The following is a 14,807-nucleotide window of genomic DNA, read 5'->3' on the forward strand; positions in this document are numbered from 1 at the left end:
GCATATTCTGACCAGGCTTCAATGACGACATTACCACGACTAGACGGCTCACTCGCGCATCTCGGGACCGAGAGGTGTCCAGCCCCCCCGTCGTCCCGATTTTGTTGTGCTGGAATTTCCCATGTTCATCCCGGCGCAGGCCGAGCGAGCTGTATCCTTGCGGCTAGTGGAGTTTGCCTCGGGAGCTACCGTCCACTTAGTTACACATCTAATAGATCTTGTGTAGGGTAAGGTGAGCGTACGAAAAATTGGACACAACAGGTGAGGTTGTTTTGTTTATTTCCCGTCCCTGGAGTGCGGTTATATTGGACTGATCTCCTCTTCTATAGTATGTCTTCAAAAGTAAGTGGTATTCTCAGTCTGTAATTCGGAAGCTATCTCAATCTTATCACGATATTCAGAGCGGAGAAAGAAAGGACCTCGGTGGTAAGCCTACCGAGTACGAATGCGCCTCGTCTCCCGTCGATAGTGGTCAATCACTCGACGTTGATCTGTACGCTATACTGATACACTCATCTACGCGGCTATGCAAGACGGAATATTTCGCGCAAGGTTAGGTTGTAATGAAGATTCTCACAGGCCCGTCTCCCCGAGTTCCCCGACCCTACGCTCGGCAGAACTCTGTTTCGCACGCTGGGCGCGGCCGGGTTCGGGAGGTCGGGATGATGGAGGGCGGATGGTTTGTGCGGGGGGTTTGGAACGATGGGCTGATCGCGATGAAGTCTCGGCTTCCGCTACTCCAACTACGAGTATTGGTGTTCAAAGAATGCAGGATTCCTCTCATATCGAATCAGGTAAATGGCGCATCAAGCGAGATTCGGCGGTTGCGGTTCCGGAGTTTCGCCGCGGTGTTCTTTAAGAGCTTTGTGTACATTGGCCATGTGGTGGTGCATGTATGTATGTGTATGTAAGTACTCGACCCCGCGGTGATGACGACACTTCACATGCGGGAAACGGGTGGACGACGGGATGGGGACGCCCGTGGGTTTTGGAGGGGGAGGGGTAAAAGCGTTGGTGGGGCCCCTCGTTCTACAGTAGGTAGCCAGCCTAGGTAGGCCCAGAGAGCCATCGATGCGAGTGCTGCCGGGTATTGTGAGGCCATTTTCCCGCCAGAGCTGGTCGAGGTCCGACTTACCTAACTTACTTACCGTACTTTGCGTGTTATTTTCCGCGGCTCTCATTGGACTCGTTGGGACGACGAAGATGAGAAGCCGGCTTGGAGGAAGAGGGGAGGGGGGTCAAGGAAGCGGGCGCGGGAGAAAGACGGAAGGAAAAGAGAGACCTTTTTGGTTTCCTGGGAGACAGATGCGTTCGATACCTGAATAGAAGTCCTATTCTACCCTGATTCACTACGTAGTTCATTTCCTCGCCCTCTCCTCCTCCATTCCGAGGCTCCCAGTTCTTCAAGTCCCCAGCTGCAACCAAGGTTTCTTTCTCAATTGGTCTCGGATAATAAGCTTCGTCTACCTTATAGATAGCTTGCTTACTCCCCCTCCTCCCCTCCAGACTCGGCTCTCAGCTCCCAGCTTCATTGAACCCCGCTCTTCACGAGGCAAGCTCTCCACCTCAAACCCGGAATAGCATCCGACGAGCCTTTTGTAAATAACCGCCAACATGCCTCAAGTACGTCGCGATGAGAACCCAAGTCGACCGAGTACGACCCAGCTCGAACTGACATGAACTAACCACCACCACGCAGATCACAACCCTCCTCTTCGACTGCGACAACACCCTCGTCCTCTCCGAGGAACTCGCCTTCGAGGCCTGCGCCGACCTCATCAACGAGATCTGCGCCTCCCGCAACATCGAGCAGCGCTTCACGGGCGAATCCCTCATCAAGGAGTTCGTCGGCCAAAACTTCCGCGGCATGCTCCTCGGCCTCGCCAAGTCCCACAACTTTGAGCTCCAACCCGACGAGCTCGAGACGTACGTCACCCGCGAAGAGGACGCCGTCATCGCCAAGCTCAAAGCCGCACTCAAACCCTGCCCGGGCGTCGACGACCAGCTCGAGGCGCTGCAAAAGGCCGGCAAGCATACCCTGTCCGTCGTCTCCTCGTCCGCCAAGCGCCGCGTCTGGGCGTCCGTCGTCAAAGTCGGGCAGGACAAGTACTTCCCCGAGGACGTCGTCTTCAGCGCCGCCACGTCGCTCCCCAAGCCCACCAGCAAGCCCGACCCGGCCATCTACCTGCACGCCATGAAGACGCTCGGCAAGAAGCCCGAAGAGTGCGTCGCCATCGAGGACTCCAAGAGCGGCACGCTCAGCGGCACGCGCGCGGGGATCAAGGTGATTGGGTACGTCGGCCCCTACGCCGCCGACAAGCAGGCGGAGATGGAGAAGGTGCTGCGCGATGCCGGGGCCGTGGTCGTCATGAAGGACTGGAGCGAGTTCCCCGACATGCTGGCCAAGATCGAGAGCGGGAGCGCCTGACTAGCCGGTGTTTCTATCCCGTCGCCTTCTCTGTGAGGTTGAGGCTGCGGCGATGTAGAGGGATCATGATGGCTTCCATCTCCCTACCGAACCCCTAATATGTTCTTCCCATTTCTGTTCAATTGTTCATATCGTTAGCCAGGACCGACAGCGTTCCAATTATTGGAAGCGCTTTGTCAAACTAGCCCGCTCAGGAGAGAGATGGAATCCAGGTAGACAGACTCAAGACTAGTAAAAAGAGACCTTTTCATCTTCGGTGGTCCATGAGAAAGCTGTTGACACTCTGCAACGTAGCCCGGTTCGCATTGGCCTCTGGATATGCCGTCATGATTGTCCCCAGCTTTACCCGGATCATGTCCTTGTTGAAAAACGTCGTCGAGTCCGCCACGCGAAACTTGCCGTCCCGGTCGAAGCACCAGCAGTAAATGGCCAGCGCGACGCCAATAGATAGATCCTTGCCCGTCTCGCAGGCCACGAGGACGCTGCCACTGCTGCTGCTGTCGCCCTCGGCAGCGCCCTGTACTACATCACGATGCGAGTCGAGGTACCCCGCGACAAAGGCGCAGATATCCGGCAGCGCCTGCCGGAGGTTGCGACTCGCGACCTTGTGCTTCCCGAGGCCGACTTGCATGTACGTCGGAGATTTCACCCACGCGTCCCGCGGCGTGACGTCCTGTGTTAGCACGACTCTGCACGCACCCGCGGACACGGCATCCGTACCACCACTGCTGTCTTCCTCATCGTCCAGGGGTAAAGGACAGACGTAGATCCGCGGCGCAACTCGCTTCGGCTGCACCCCTCTCGGCGCATTCCTCTTGTCCTCCGCGACGAGACGAACAACCAGTCCCGGGAGATCGGCCTCGGGACACGAGAGCAGCGCCGCGGCGTTCTCCCAAAATACTTCGGCTGTCAGACCGAGAGCCCAGTTCTCCGTGTCGTCGCCGGCGCCTTGGATGTACCCGGCCTCGCTCATTTCCGTACCGGCGACGCGGCGCGAGGAGGTGCAGCAGATGATGGGGTGGTAATTTTCGAAAACCACGTTCTTCACAGGGTCGTCATCATCGCCCGCAGACGCGGATAACGACGGAAGCTGCGTCTCTTGCGTGACCCAAAATGGCCGCAGGGGCTTGGAGACGTGCGCACGGAGAGCCGCGAGATCGAGGTCGAGGCTCTTGAGGGAAGCGAGGAAGGACGGGAGGAGGGCAGCGATTTGGGCGTGTTCCGAGGCCGAGACGACGTTGGGCGGGGTGAAGAGGCGGAGCTCGCGTGCCGGGTCGAGGTCTGGGAAGAGGGCTGCGTTGAGGACGGCGCACCAGATTGGAATGGTTTTGCTTAGGGCGTCTGGCATTCCTGGGAGTCGTGTTAGTCTTGAGCTTCGTGGATGTGCTGATGTATGAGTCTGATGATGTGGACTTACTCTTGCCTCTGCGGGTTGAATCTACAATGATGCATCTAGATTCTCAGTCAGCTCTGCTCTTATTAGAAGCAGTTTATATCGAAAGCCTCTTCCTCTTGTGAACGCACTCATGCCACCATCATCGAAGTCCAAAAACACCACCATAAAACTCACCCATCATGCTTCCCAACAAGCTCAAGCAAATGCAAATTCAACCTGCGCGTACTAAACTTCCAGGCATTCGTATGCCCATCCGTACTCTTAAAGTACGCGCTTGCCCGCTTGTCCGCAGGTCGGATATACCAGCTCCCGCAGCGCTCGTTCGCCACAAGCGGACGACCGAAACTGGCCGCGACATCCTGCACAAAGTCGGCGTCCTGCGTGATAGAGCGAAGTCGGTTCGCGATGGAGAGGTTAGAGCGCTTGAGGTCCGTGAGGATGTGGGAAAAGTTGTGGTTCGCCGTCGTGGGGAAGATGAGGTCTGAGAGGGCGGGTGCTGCGGCGGCGGGGTGTGTGTTTTGCGCCATGTTTCCCGGTTGAAGCTTTGGAGGGGTAGGGAGCTTCAGGATAGAACAGGGGTGTGTTTGGATTGAAGCTATCTCATCCAAGATGAGATTGAGTGAGGTTGGAGGGGGTTGTACAAGATTGGCACTGTCTAGGGCTCGAAATGAGGCACGTCTCGGTCGTGAAATTTCCAATGTGGACGACCCTATTTTGCACTGTGCTTGCGCCTTGAATATGGTGCGAAAACAGTGTCACTCGATACTGTATGGATGCGAGGCGACTCATTCATCGCATTTCATCTGGATAACACCGATTATAAGATTGTGAGGTCATGTTTCAAGGCACTCATTCTGCAGGTTTAGCAGATGAAAGTTTGATGAGTTGATGCCAAGGGTTGAATGAGATTCAATGGGATCAGAGACATCGGAGATACTGTTAAGAGACATTGAATGAGGCTTCATTCTCATGTCCGTGCTGAATTCCAGGTGCATTCAGCCGCAAGCTAGGGATCGCTGGCATGCCTCACTCAGATGTCGTCCCAAGATGATCAAAGTTCTGTGCTGCTGCTGCCGCCACCACCGCCGCCGGCGGGCTCTCTCGGGCCGGACTTGAGAGTCGGTAACGCCGACGAGTTGAAGACGGAGAAGATGATGGAAACACCGGAATGTCGAGGATATCTCCCCGCCTTTTTTTTTCTTTTTCGTCGTAAAGATGCGCCGGTAGATGGTATACTGGCAACACGCAAGCAAGCGTGGCTATGTTGGGTACAGCCAAGATGGGCGACGTAACTGTCGCTCGCTTCCTCGCTCGCTTGCTTGCTGCGCGGGTGAGATGCTTTCTCTGTACCCCAGCAATAGCTTGTGCCCGTACTGCGGCCGTGGGTGGATGGGGACCCGTCTTTACATAGCGTCGGGCGGCGAAGACTTACGCCATTATATCCACCCTACGGATACATCAGTGACTTTATTTTCCTGGCGCAAGGGCATCTGGTGCGCTCTTCCCGCTGTGCTGCTCTGGTGATCAGACCAACGGCTCTCTTGATGTGGGAGAGTAAGGGACAGAGAGATTCGTCTAGCTGGAGGCGGACTCGGGGTTCCCGTCTGTCAAGATCAAGGTCTTCGTTGTGGAATAGACTACATTTCCATGGGCTCTCAAGGTTCCGAGGCTCTTGAGGCCCTCTCTTCTCTCGTCTCATACGAGAGACAACAGTTGCCCTGTGACCAAACAATGCAAGGCCGATTGAACCTTGAGAGTCGCACTCCCGGCGTACGGAGCAGACGGTAGGGAGGGAAGCGCTGGGCGGCTCAGCCGTTGTGCGCGTGGACCACCCGGAATGCGGCGGCAGCGGGCTCGTGTTAGCTTCCTCATCTTGCTAGGTTCTCCGAAGATTGAAGACGGCTGAGGTGTCAGTCAGTGTCAATTGTCAGTGTCGCGCGCAATTCTGTGGCGGCTCCGCTGCGATGACAGTACCCAGTCCGTTCGCAAAAAGACGATATTCTCCAGAAGCTCTAACGGGCGGTCGTCTTGTCTCGTCTCGTCTGCCGTGGGTTGCCGTCCAAGGAATAGAGGTCCATTATCGTCTGCAGGTTGTCATCATTGATGATCGCCGTCCGGCCATTTCTCCCCCTGCTGCCGCGCATCACCCCAGACAACCGTGACAACCAGGACGTTTTAGCATGCAGCAAAAAAGCAGCAGCGAAGCAACCGCGAAGCAACGACCAATCCAACGCCAGACAACGTCAGACGAAAATCAGGGCTCGCTGGCTTCGGTAGGAGAAACAACGGCGCGTCAGCCATTGGCTTGCGCCGGTCGACGGTTGAGAAATACGAAAAGGCACCATACCATTGAACTGGTGCGTGGCTTCCTCCCCTCGGTAGGCTCTCTGTACCTTGAACGTCGTCCCTTTGGCTAGCATGCGGCGACACCAAGTACATGGACACATGGTGAACCATAGGGCCACAGGGCAAAGGGGACAGAAAAGGTAAAAAAAGAGACGGGTTCGAACTATTCGCTCGGGGAGGCGTGGCGTGCAGGGATCTATTGCTCAGCTGGTCGCACTTGAGGGACGATAATTCGCTGCCTGGGCCGCAGTGGCGCAGTGTAAACCCAGCGGTTGAGTGGCTTGGTTCAACCCAAGTTTCCGCAGTCTGCCTCATCCCAACCCGTGTGCCTGTGTGGAATCCATCCGTTCATGGAGTGTCCTTGGATCATGGGCCGTGAGTTCGCATTGGTGTCCGTCCCATTGCGCGTAGAGGTTCCGCAGCATCGGGGCTGCAAAATGACCGTAGGAGGGATCCTGGTTGAAGCCTCAAGGTTGGTATCAAGACGAGAAGATGATTACGGAGTACACTGCAGTGCAATGTGGAATGATTACATACCTCAAGGTACCTTGCCTTAACTCACAGCAAACTTCGAATTGCTCAGGTAAGGCAAGGCAGGGAAGGCAAAGACCAAAGATGACGGGAGCTTCAGGCGCGGCTTGGACCCACCCCTCTGCCAGGCGTCCACTCCACCGCCCACTGCTACAGTAAGGTAAGAGGGAACGAGTCGTTGCCCACTGAATCCACGTCTCGTCACTGCCGCAATTCGAGGCCAGCTGGGGCTGTTTCGTTTTAAAGACAAGAAAAGGCAGACGCGTCCCCCAAAAGCCACTTTGCTCCTTCTGTTTCTGATTTCCCGTCTATTACCTCCCATCTTCCTCACACTCACCTCACCTCACTCATATACCTCCAAGCTTTCTCTCACGGATAGTTTCCAGTGTTTTTGACAATCAGCGAACAGCATCTCACCTCGCCCTCGACACTCGTTCCCACAACCCGAACAACCCAAGCCAGCGAGCTACCTATCTTACATCATTACAGCGGGTTCCCTTATCGATTGGCCCCCCAGAACCCCCCCGTCCACTGGTTCCGATCCCTGGGTTGTCTCGCCAAACCCCGTTGCCGAGCCGGATTGAGTTTGATCTTTATTTAGAAGGGGAAAAAAGGCCAGGGGAGCAACAGTCGCATAGCTGACAACCTCCTCTCATCCAACATCCCCCTTTCGATCACAAACGTAGGGAAACCCTACTAGATCACCAACAAACCCGACATATTCGACGACTCGACGACAAACATGCTCGGAAACCTCGACTTTGACCCGGAATACGTCCCCGGCGTCAAGCTCGGTCTGCACATCTTCCAGTTCATTCTGTCCTTCGCCATTTGGGCATTGGAAATTGCAGTGTTTAGAGCCGATAACGCAAAGATCGTCGGCAACAATGGCTGGACTTTTGGAGTGGTAAAGCAACCTGACAGGAAAATGAGTCCTGTATTTTGGCAAGGTATGCAAATCGCTGACAGTCGCATCGCAGTGCTTCCTTTCGCTACCAGCGTGGATCTACCTGATTATGGCGCCGCGGTGGCCGAGAACGAGAAAACTGGCCAACCCCTACGCCATGGCCATCGTAGATGCGTGCTTCTGCATCATCTGGCTCTCTGCCTTCGCAAGTCAGGCCGCCTACAACACAGCCAACCAGTGCGGTGACGGCTGCAAGCTCAGCAAGGCCATTGTCGGCTTGGGTGTTTTCGTGTGGTAAGTCATCAGAGAATGTGGATCGCAGCTATTCAGGCAATGATGCTAACAGCACTTTGACAGCCTTCTCTTCGGAGGCAGCACCTTTGTCAGTCTGTACACTCTGAAGTACTACCAGTTCCACGGCAAGCTCCCCGGCTACGACAAGGAGAAGCTCGGCGGAGACAACATCGACCCCGACAAGGCCGCCTTCTCCATGGCACCCCACGACGAGGAGGCATACGCCCCCGTCCAGATGGATGACCACAACGACGACAACACAACGCTCTACGGCGGCAACGCCACCGGCAACCACGGATACGCCAACAACAGCTACAACAGTCGCTACGGCGCCGGCAGCTCGGCCTACGGCGAGGATGACGACCCGAACCGCTACGGATCCCTCCCCTCGCGCCAGAACGGTGCCATGTTCGACAGCGAGACCGAGTACCACTCTCAAACTCATCCCCAGAGGCCCACCTCCACCAGCCCCGCGGCGGCGGTACAACCGTACTCCGCCCCTGAGCCGTATGGCGCAGCGCCTGCTTACGACGACGACCGGCCGGCGCAGTTCCCTTCTGCGCCCTACGATCGCACGATGCATTAAGATGAATATCCTGTTCTTTCAATGGGATAGTATTCCGGTGTGAAGGATTTGTGATGGCAGGGCCACAGCCCGAGCAAAACCTAGGCCGGTTTTGGGTTGACGAAGGCGGACGGACTGTGCTGTCCAGTGTTCACATAGATGGGCTTGGATTTTTATTTTCCGGATTACGGGGTGTTGTTGGCGTCCCATTTGTAACAAAGGTAATCGCAAAGATACCAGGCATGAAGCTCTCTCTAGGTAGACATCAAATTTGATGACATGACGATTAAAAGTCAATGATGAAAAATGATCAGCTTGCTTTCGTAGTGAACATGTGGAATATTGTGTTTTATGCCAAAAGATTTGATCTGAAAACGCCATAACTCCGCAAAGGGGGAACACGACAGTATTTCCTCTATGGCCAGGCTCTTACCACCGACCAACATGTAATATGAACGACTCCTTTTGGAACTTTTTCTTTCCTTCCATGCCCTCCCTCTCTGTAAATGCTTTCTTCCCCTCTCCTCTACTTCCTTCCTTCCATTTTCACCCCTTCTCATCTACACTGCGTCTCCTCTCCCGAAAAGATTTACGCCTTGCCAGTAAACCTCTTCACCCGGCGCGCGATATCGCCCTTCGTCTGCTGCATGGGGTTCAACTTGCGATCCCGCACCATGGCATCGTAGTCGTCGCCGTGCTTGGCAATCAACCTCTCGAGCCATTCTTTCTCCTGCTGGCTAATGTGTCGCGGCTTCTTGATCTCGGGGAGGGCGGCTTCCTTCTCGAGGAGGCGGATGACTTCGGGTCTGCTCTCGTCGTCGATGCCACCCCATTCCTCTTCGTTCTCCTCTTCGTCGTCGGATCCTTCTTCGAGGGCGTTCAGGGGGTCGTTGAGGGGGTTGGGACGCTTATTGGCGCTGGCGTAGTGGATCTTGATGATTTTGCCGTCGGCGTCGCGCTCGACGCGGGCTTCTTCGAAGACGGCTTCTTCGGTTGTGGAGATGGCGAAGGGGTCGCGCTTGGCGGCGGCGGTGGAGGAGGAGGCGGTCTTTGCTTGCTCGAGTTGGGCGAGCGGCTTTTCTGTGCCGCCTGTTGCTGATTTGAGGCGGGCTGTGAGGCCTAGGCGGCGGTAGTTTTGGGTGAGGGTTTCCTTCTTGTTCCTGGACGACAATGGGTGGTCAGCACAAATTGTGTTTCTCTCTCGGTGGTGGGATCTGGACGTAGAGGTGCGGGCAGTTCAAAGGGGCGACGAGTGTGTGTGTGTGTGTCTGCGTACCAGTTCTTTGCGATGATGTCGTTGCCGAGAGGGTTGAGGAGCTTCTTGGGCCTGTTTGTCTTGACTTTGGCGCGGCCGGAGCGGCGCTTCTTCTTTTGGAGGACGGAGCCCATTGTGAGGCGATTGTATTTTTTTCGGAGAAGGTGAAGGAGGTGGTGGGATGTGGGATCACGAGTGCCTTGGGTAAGGTAGAATTAACGAGGTACGAGGTGGCCGGGCGCAAAGCAGTTTGGCTAGAGGTTGCTCAAGTTGCCGCTTCTCGAATTTTTTGTTAATCTTATCTTATCGGAGGAGGGGCCGCTTGGCTCATATCGGGCTTAGCGTGGTTCGACGAGTGGGTGCTGGAATCTACACCGAGATTCACCGAAATCTGACCGAGATTCGTCTTTCACACCTAAATGTGATACCTTTAGTTCCGTGCCGTACTTGAGGTATTCAAGTTCCTTGGAGTCTCTTTTTTCTTTTCGTAGAAATCATCTTTATCATAAATTACGACAGATTCAAGGCGTTCTGGAAAGGTTTTTTTGAGAGGAGTATGAGGTCGAGTCCTCCTTGTGGATGGTTTTAATCGAATCTTCTCGCGGATATCGCCTGAGAAGCTTCAGGACTCTCTCCATGCTGAAACCTTCTCTATCATCGTATCAACATTTTTTGAGTGTCAATTTCTTTCAAACCATAGGCATTCGTTGGGACACACTGTTTACAAGTAGTAAAAGAAACGCCGATATCTTTACAATCTGTGTTCCAGCGTTCTTGCCTCTCACGCAGCTGTCGATACCTTAAAGTAGGCAGGTAGGTGCCTTGCGCGTGGCACATCCCACCTGCGCCTTCATGTATATTCGTCCTGAACACCACAATACACCACAGATGAAGCCCATATAGGCCCCCTCAATACCATTCTCGTCACCAGCAACAGCAGGCGCTCCTCTAGGCCGGGGGGTCAGGTCAAACTGGACTGGGTGGTGGAGTGGTTCGTTGTCAACAATTAACATCTACGCCAACCAGCCTACTCGACAACAGGCTAAGCGCATACGAGAGTTCACGAGTTCGAATTCCAGAATAAGCACTAGATATCCCGAGTTCCCAGCATGAGCACCAAGAGATGTAGCCCCCAGCTCAGCACCGGGGGGGTGAACTCTTTTTTGGCTTCTCTTGTATCGGTTCGACCTATATCGTGGGGACTACGGCCCAGCACAGGGTTGGAGGATGAAGATCGCGGTTGCGAAAGAGTGATTAGCCCTTCGGCTAGATAGATAGACGTGCGCGGCAAGCTGTGATGATTCATCCCACGCCACCCATGGAGGAATCGACTCAGATTTGTGATGTTGTTATTCATTATTAGTTCTGGCTCTTGAAGCTGGAGAATGTTTTCTCAGAAGCGATTGACTATTTGAGATGGTCACTTGGCGCTTTTCATTGGCTGTTGTCCAACTGATAGGTCAAGCTCTTATGGGCGGATGAGAACTTCCTGTGATGATGGATCGCACACTTTCATGTGTGAACTTACACTGAGGTTCGAATCTCTGGACATCCCATTTTCACGATCGATAAAACTCTGGCTTAAAATCTCATCGCAATCAAAGCGTAATCTCATTCATGTCATGATTTGATTTCATTCAGCGTAAAATAGCAGATGGTATATAATCCCTTTACATATCCACAGGTCATCCACACAAGGTCGTCATCCCTTCAACACACAAAACCCCTTACACCAGCTTCCAGACACCGTCGTTGACCTCAATCTTGATCTCACGGTTCTCGTCGATACTTTTCCTGCCAGCGTGGAGGATAGCCGTGGTGGCGATGGTGTTCTTGAGGGTAGGCAGACCCTTGGCATCGAGATCCTTGGGCTTGAGCTGGCCAGAGTTGACCTGCCGGCAGCCGTCGACGAACTTCTCGAGCGAGATGTAGCCGTAGCCCGTCTGGCCGTTGAAGTTTCCGTCCTCGTCGGGCGCGTAGCGCATGTAAAAGGGGTTGTACCACATGAGCTGGCCCGCCGAGTCGTCGGCGACGTCGTAGCCGCGCTTGGCCTGGTCGACGCGGATCTCGCCGTTGGCGGCGAGGTAGTGGAAGTACTGGTTCGAGTGGACGCCCGCGCGCTGGGGCGCGGTCCAGCTGGCGGTGTAGACGCCCGTGGCCTTTTTGGACGGGTCGCCCTTCTTCTCCCAGTGGACGAGGACGGAGATTGTGTCCTCGGTGGCCGGGTCGCAGCCGAGGTCGGTGGCGATGCCCTTTGACGCCGAGGCGGAGACCTTGACGGGGACGAAGCCTTGCTGGGTGACCATGGAGTCGCAAATGTCGACGTGGTGGCTGTTAAGGTAGTAAGAGATGTCCGAGTCGACGCCGGCCCAGGCCTTGAAGGTCTCGAGCTGGGACTTGGGCTGGGACATGTAGCTGTAAAAGTAGTTGAAGTCGCCGAGCTTCTGGGCCTTGAAGCGGGCGTCTGAGTAGGCCGGGTCGAAGCGCTTGTGGTGCTCGATGAAGACGTAGACGCCCTTCTTGTCGGCGGCCTCGATGAGGGCCTGGTGGTGCTCCAGGTCCTTGACGGCGGGCTTGGTCAGGAGCACGTGGATGCCGCGCTCGATGGCGTAGAGGGCGATGGGGTAGTGGGTGGTGTCGGGGGTGAAGATGGTGATGGCGTCGCCGGCCTTGAGGGCGTCGATGGCCGTCTTGTAGGAGTCGGGGTCCTTCTTGTCGTTGGCGGGGTATGAGTCGAAGGAGGTGTCCAGGCCGTTGTAAGCCTGGGTGATGTTCTTGTGGAGATGCTCCCCTTCACGCACAGGTCAGCATTGTCACTTTGACTGTATTGGCTCGGGACAGCGGTGTTTTTCGTACTAATGGCGGGGAACTTTGTGCCGTTGACGCCAACCATGCCCAGCTGGTTGACCTTGCCTCTTCTCCTCAGGTCGAAGAGAGTCAGGCCGACGACGCCCACCTTCTTGTCCGAACCAGAGGCACCGCCACCGACGAAGCCGGTGGTGTACTCTCCGGTACCAACCTGGTGATGAAATTAGCACGTGAAACTGAGCCGGATGATTCTGAATTGGCTTACCATCAAGACGTTGAGAGGCTCCATTTTGGTCGCGTCTTTTCTTTCAATGGTTTAGAAAATGATACAGGTGAGGGGAGAGGAGAGTTTGGGAGGGAATGGAGAAGAGGAACTTCACGAGCTAGGACAGACGGCGAAAGTTACGGTCTATATAAGAGAGGGGTGGGAACGTGTCAATGGGCAAAGTAGCACAAGTAGCTCGGGCGAGACGCAGCGAGAGACAGCACGGAACAAGAGCGGCAACGGATAATAATGGGCAGGCCAAGAATATTTTTCTCTCTCTAAGGATGAAGCTCGCCGTGGCATGGCGACCAAGGAGAAGCTCCCGTCTCGTCTCCGTCACGTCTCGTAGCTACTCCACGACAAAGCTGGGCCCGGAAAAATTGAGGGGCAGAGGAGGGGGGAAGACAATTGGAGGGATTTATCAGCCCCGCACTCCGCCGTGCGTCAGCTCCCCCAGCCCAGACGCTCGACTTATCCGCTCAGATAGTCTGATGGAGACAATTATAGGGAGTCTCTGGTATGATGTGCTATGATGGCTGCTCTTGGCTTGTTTTGTTAGAAAAAGGCGAGACTTTTGGAAGAGCGAACGGGTTGCATGGCGCATGCATGGTTGGTTCTTCAGCGTTCATCCAGCATGAACTTGGATCGGGAGCATATTGCGGAATCATGAGAGATTTTGCAAAGAACTTCTGACTATAGTAATGGAAATTTGTCCCTAGAGGGGAAAAAATGCAGGAGAAGAAAAAAACATGCTGCCGCTTCTGGAAACACATCCCGAGCATGACCGAAGCCACGGTGCCGTCGACGCCGGTGTTCGGAGGGTCGCACCGGCCGATTCAAGCCCAAGACGGAGGCTGCGCCGCCACGCCATCTTGCCGGATTTTCATGATTTAGCATGGGCCTCCAATGATACAAGGGCAACTCCGTAGCCAATTTTTCTTTGAAGTTTTTTCTGTGCACTGCCTTCTCATTTCAGAGAAATAACCAGAGTGAAGACATCTGGGAGTTGCAGTTTCGCGACTGAAGAGTAAGAGAAACATGGAGGGGCAGCAAAAAAAGTGGAATGAGGGGGAGGGGGAGGGGCCGTGGGAATCGCAAGTGTGGGGCAGCGTCGTGCCGTTCTTCCATTGGGGTTCAACGGGTGTGCTTGGGTACCTCACTTTGTGCTAGTAGTCGGCCTAGTAACGTGTGGACTGGGCCAAGGAGAATAATGCCAATTTGTTTAAACGGGGTGATCAATTGCTGGCTGGTTAGAGCAATTAACGCCGGTTATTACCCATTGGCTGGGAAGACCATTTCATAGAAGAATCAACCCTGTTTAGAGTATTCGTACCACAACTCAATCCCATAACTTTTGAGAGCCGAGAGCGGGCAAGAATGATGTTGGACAATCGTCTGTCTAAACGGAAGCTAAATGATTCAAGGAGCCAATATTCTCAGTCTTTGATTTTGGACTTGACGAAGTTTACCTGGATAGCCTTCGCCCGCCCGGGGAGACACAACCTCAGTGCTGGTATGAGTATCTTTTTCCTGGCCCCATTCCCCGCCCCCACGCCCCATCTGCCCCGCGACAACTCGTGACATGGATGACCGCTGGTATGAAATACATGAGACAAGGTACCTTGAGTGAGTTGATATCTCAATAAACCACCAAGGTATCCGTAGGCCATAAGACTATTCTGCTACTGCGTATTTCGCTGGACAGAATGCGTTTAGGAAATTTCTCGATTGTAAAACCCGTCTGACAGACGGTACGCAGGCAGTTACGGCTGATGCAGTGATATTCATTCCGAAACGCGCACTAGGGCATCCTGCTCCGAAGAAAATTAGGCGATGGGATCCTTTACCTGCTGCACACGATACATCGCCTGCAGAATTCGATATTTAATCCCTCTTCAACCGGCTAAAGACTGTGGTTGTATTGGCCAGCAGTCTACCAACTTGAGTTTCATTGCCCGCGACATTAGCAATATGCAATATTTTGAACGACTTTACCCGAGAATTGGAGTCTA

The 14,807-nt window shown here is 54.5% G+C and overlaps 8 protein-coding genes across 8 annotated transcripts; 2 read left to right on the plus strand and 6 right to left on the minus strand.

The window, feature by feature from the left end:
- Positions 1-940: 940 nt before the first annotated feature.
- CLUP02_08117 (uncharacterized protein) lies at positions 941-1,532 on the minus strand (the record flags this gene model as incomplete). Its single annotated transcript, XM_049287107.1, has 4 exons — positions 941-1,115; positions 1,197-1,294; positions 1,351-1,401; positions 1,488-1,532. The coding sequence occupies 4 exons, from the start codon at positions 1,530-1,532 to the stop codon at positions 941-943; spliced, it is 369 nt and encodes a 122-aa protein (XP_049144250.1).
- An 82-nt stretch (positions 1,533-1,614) lies between these two features.
- Positions 1,615-2,428, plus strand: CLUP02_08118 (haloacid dehalogenase-like hydrolase; the record flags this gene model as incomplete). The annotated part of the gene is made up of 2 exons (XM_049287108.1): positions 1,615-1,623; positions 1,700-2,428. The coding sequence occupies 2 exons, from the start codon at positions 1,615-1,617 to the stop codon at positions 2,426-2,428; spliced, it is 738 nt and encodes a 245-aa protein (XP_049144251.1).
- A 247-nt stretch (positions 2,429-2,675) lies between these two features.
- CLUP02_08119 (initiator tRNA phosphoribosyl transferase) lies at positions 2,676-4,774 on the minus strand (the record flags this gene model as incomplete). The annotated part of the gene is made up of 5 exons (XM_049287109.1): positions 2,676-3,778; positions 3,846-3,880; positions 3,999-4,419; positions 4,466-4,608; positions 4,674-4,774. 5 exons carry the CDS (start codon positions 4,772-4,774, stop codon positions 2,676-2,678), a joined length of 1,803 nt encoding a protein of 600 aa, XP_049144252.1.
- Positions 4,775-4,875: 101 nt separating this feature from the next.
- On the minus strand, positions 4,876-6,485 carry CLUP02_08120 (uncharacterized protein; the record flags this gene model as incomplete). Its single annotated transcript, XM_049287110.1, has 4 exons — positions 4,876-5,271; positions 5,359-5,700; positions 5,799-5,908; positions 6,074-6,485. The coding sequence occupies 4 exons, from the start codon at positions 6,483-6,485 to the stop codon at positions 4,876-4,878; spliced, it is 1,260 nt and encodes a 419-aa protein (XP_049144253.1).
- Positions 6,486-6,723: 238 nt separating this feature from the next.
- CLUP02_08121 (uncharacterized protein) lies at positions 6,724-7,023 on the minus strand (the record flags this gene model as incomplete). The annotated part of the gene is made up of 1 exon (XM_049287111.1): positions 6,724-7,023. One exon carries the CDS (start codon positions 7,021-7,023, stop codon positions 6,724-6,726), a length of 300 nt encoding a protein of 99 aa, XP_049144254.1.
- A 420-nt stretch (positions 7,024-7,443) lies between these two features.
- Positions 7,444-8,488, plus strand: CLUP02_08122 (uncharacterized protein; the record flags this gene model as incomplete). Its single annotated transcript, XM_049287112.1, has 3 exons — positions 7,444-7,608; positions 7,682-7,902; positions 7,966-8,488. 3 exons carry the CDS (start codon positions 7,444-7,446, stop codon positions 8,486-8,488), a joined length of 909 nt encoding a protein of 302 aa, XP_049144255.1.
- A 568-nt stretch (positions 8,489-9,056) lies between these two features.
- Positions 9,057-9,856, minus strand: CLUP02_08123 (ribosome biogenesis protein Nop16; the record flags this gene model as incomplete). Its single annotated transcript, XM_049287113.1, has 2 exons — positions 9,057-9,627; positions 9,744-9,856. 2 exons carry the CDS (start codon positions 9,854-9,856, stop codon positions 9,057-9,059), a joined length of 684 nt encoding a protein of 227 aa, XP_049144256.1.
- A 1,593-nt stretch (positions 9,857-11,449) lies between these two features.
- On the minus strand, positions 11,450-12,819 carry CLUP02_08124 (oxidoreductase family protein; the record flags this gene model as incomplete). Its single annotated transcript, XM_049287114.1, has 3 exons — positions 11,450-12,513; positions 12,579-12,741; positions 12,796-12,819. The coding sequence occupies 3 exons, from the start codon at positions 12,817-12,819 to the stop codon at positions 11,450-11,452; spliced, it is 1,251 nt and encodes a 416-aa protein (XP_049144257.1).
- Between the last annotated feature and the right edge of the window lie 1,988 nt (positions 12,820-14,807).

Source organism: Colletotrichum lupini, chromosome 4, assembly GCF_023278565.1.
Source record: "Colletotrichum lupini chromosome 4, complete sequence".
Lineage (NCBI taxonomy): Eukaryota > Fungi > Ascomycota > Sordariomycetes > Glomerellales > Glomerellaceae > Colletotrichum > Colletotrichum lupini.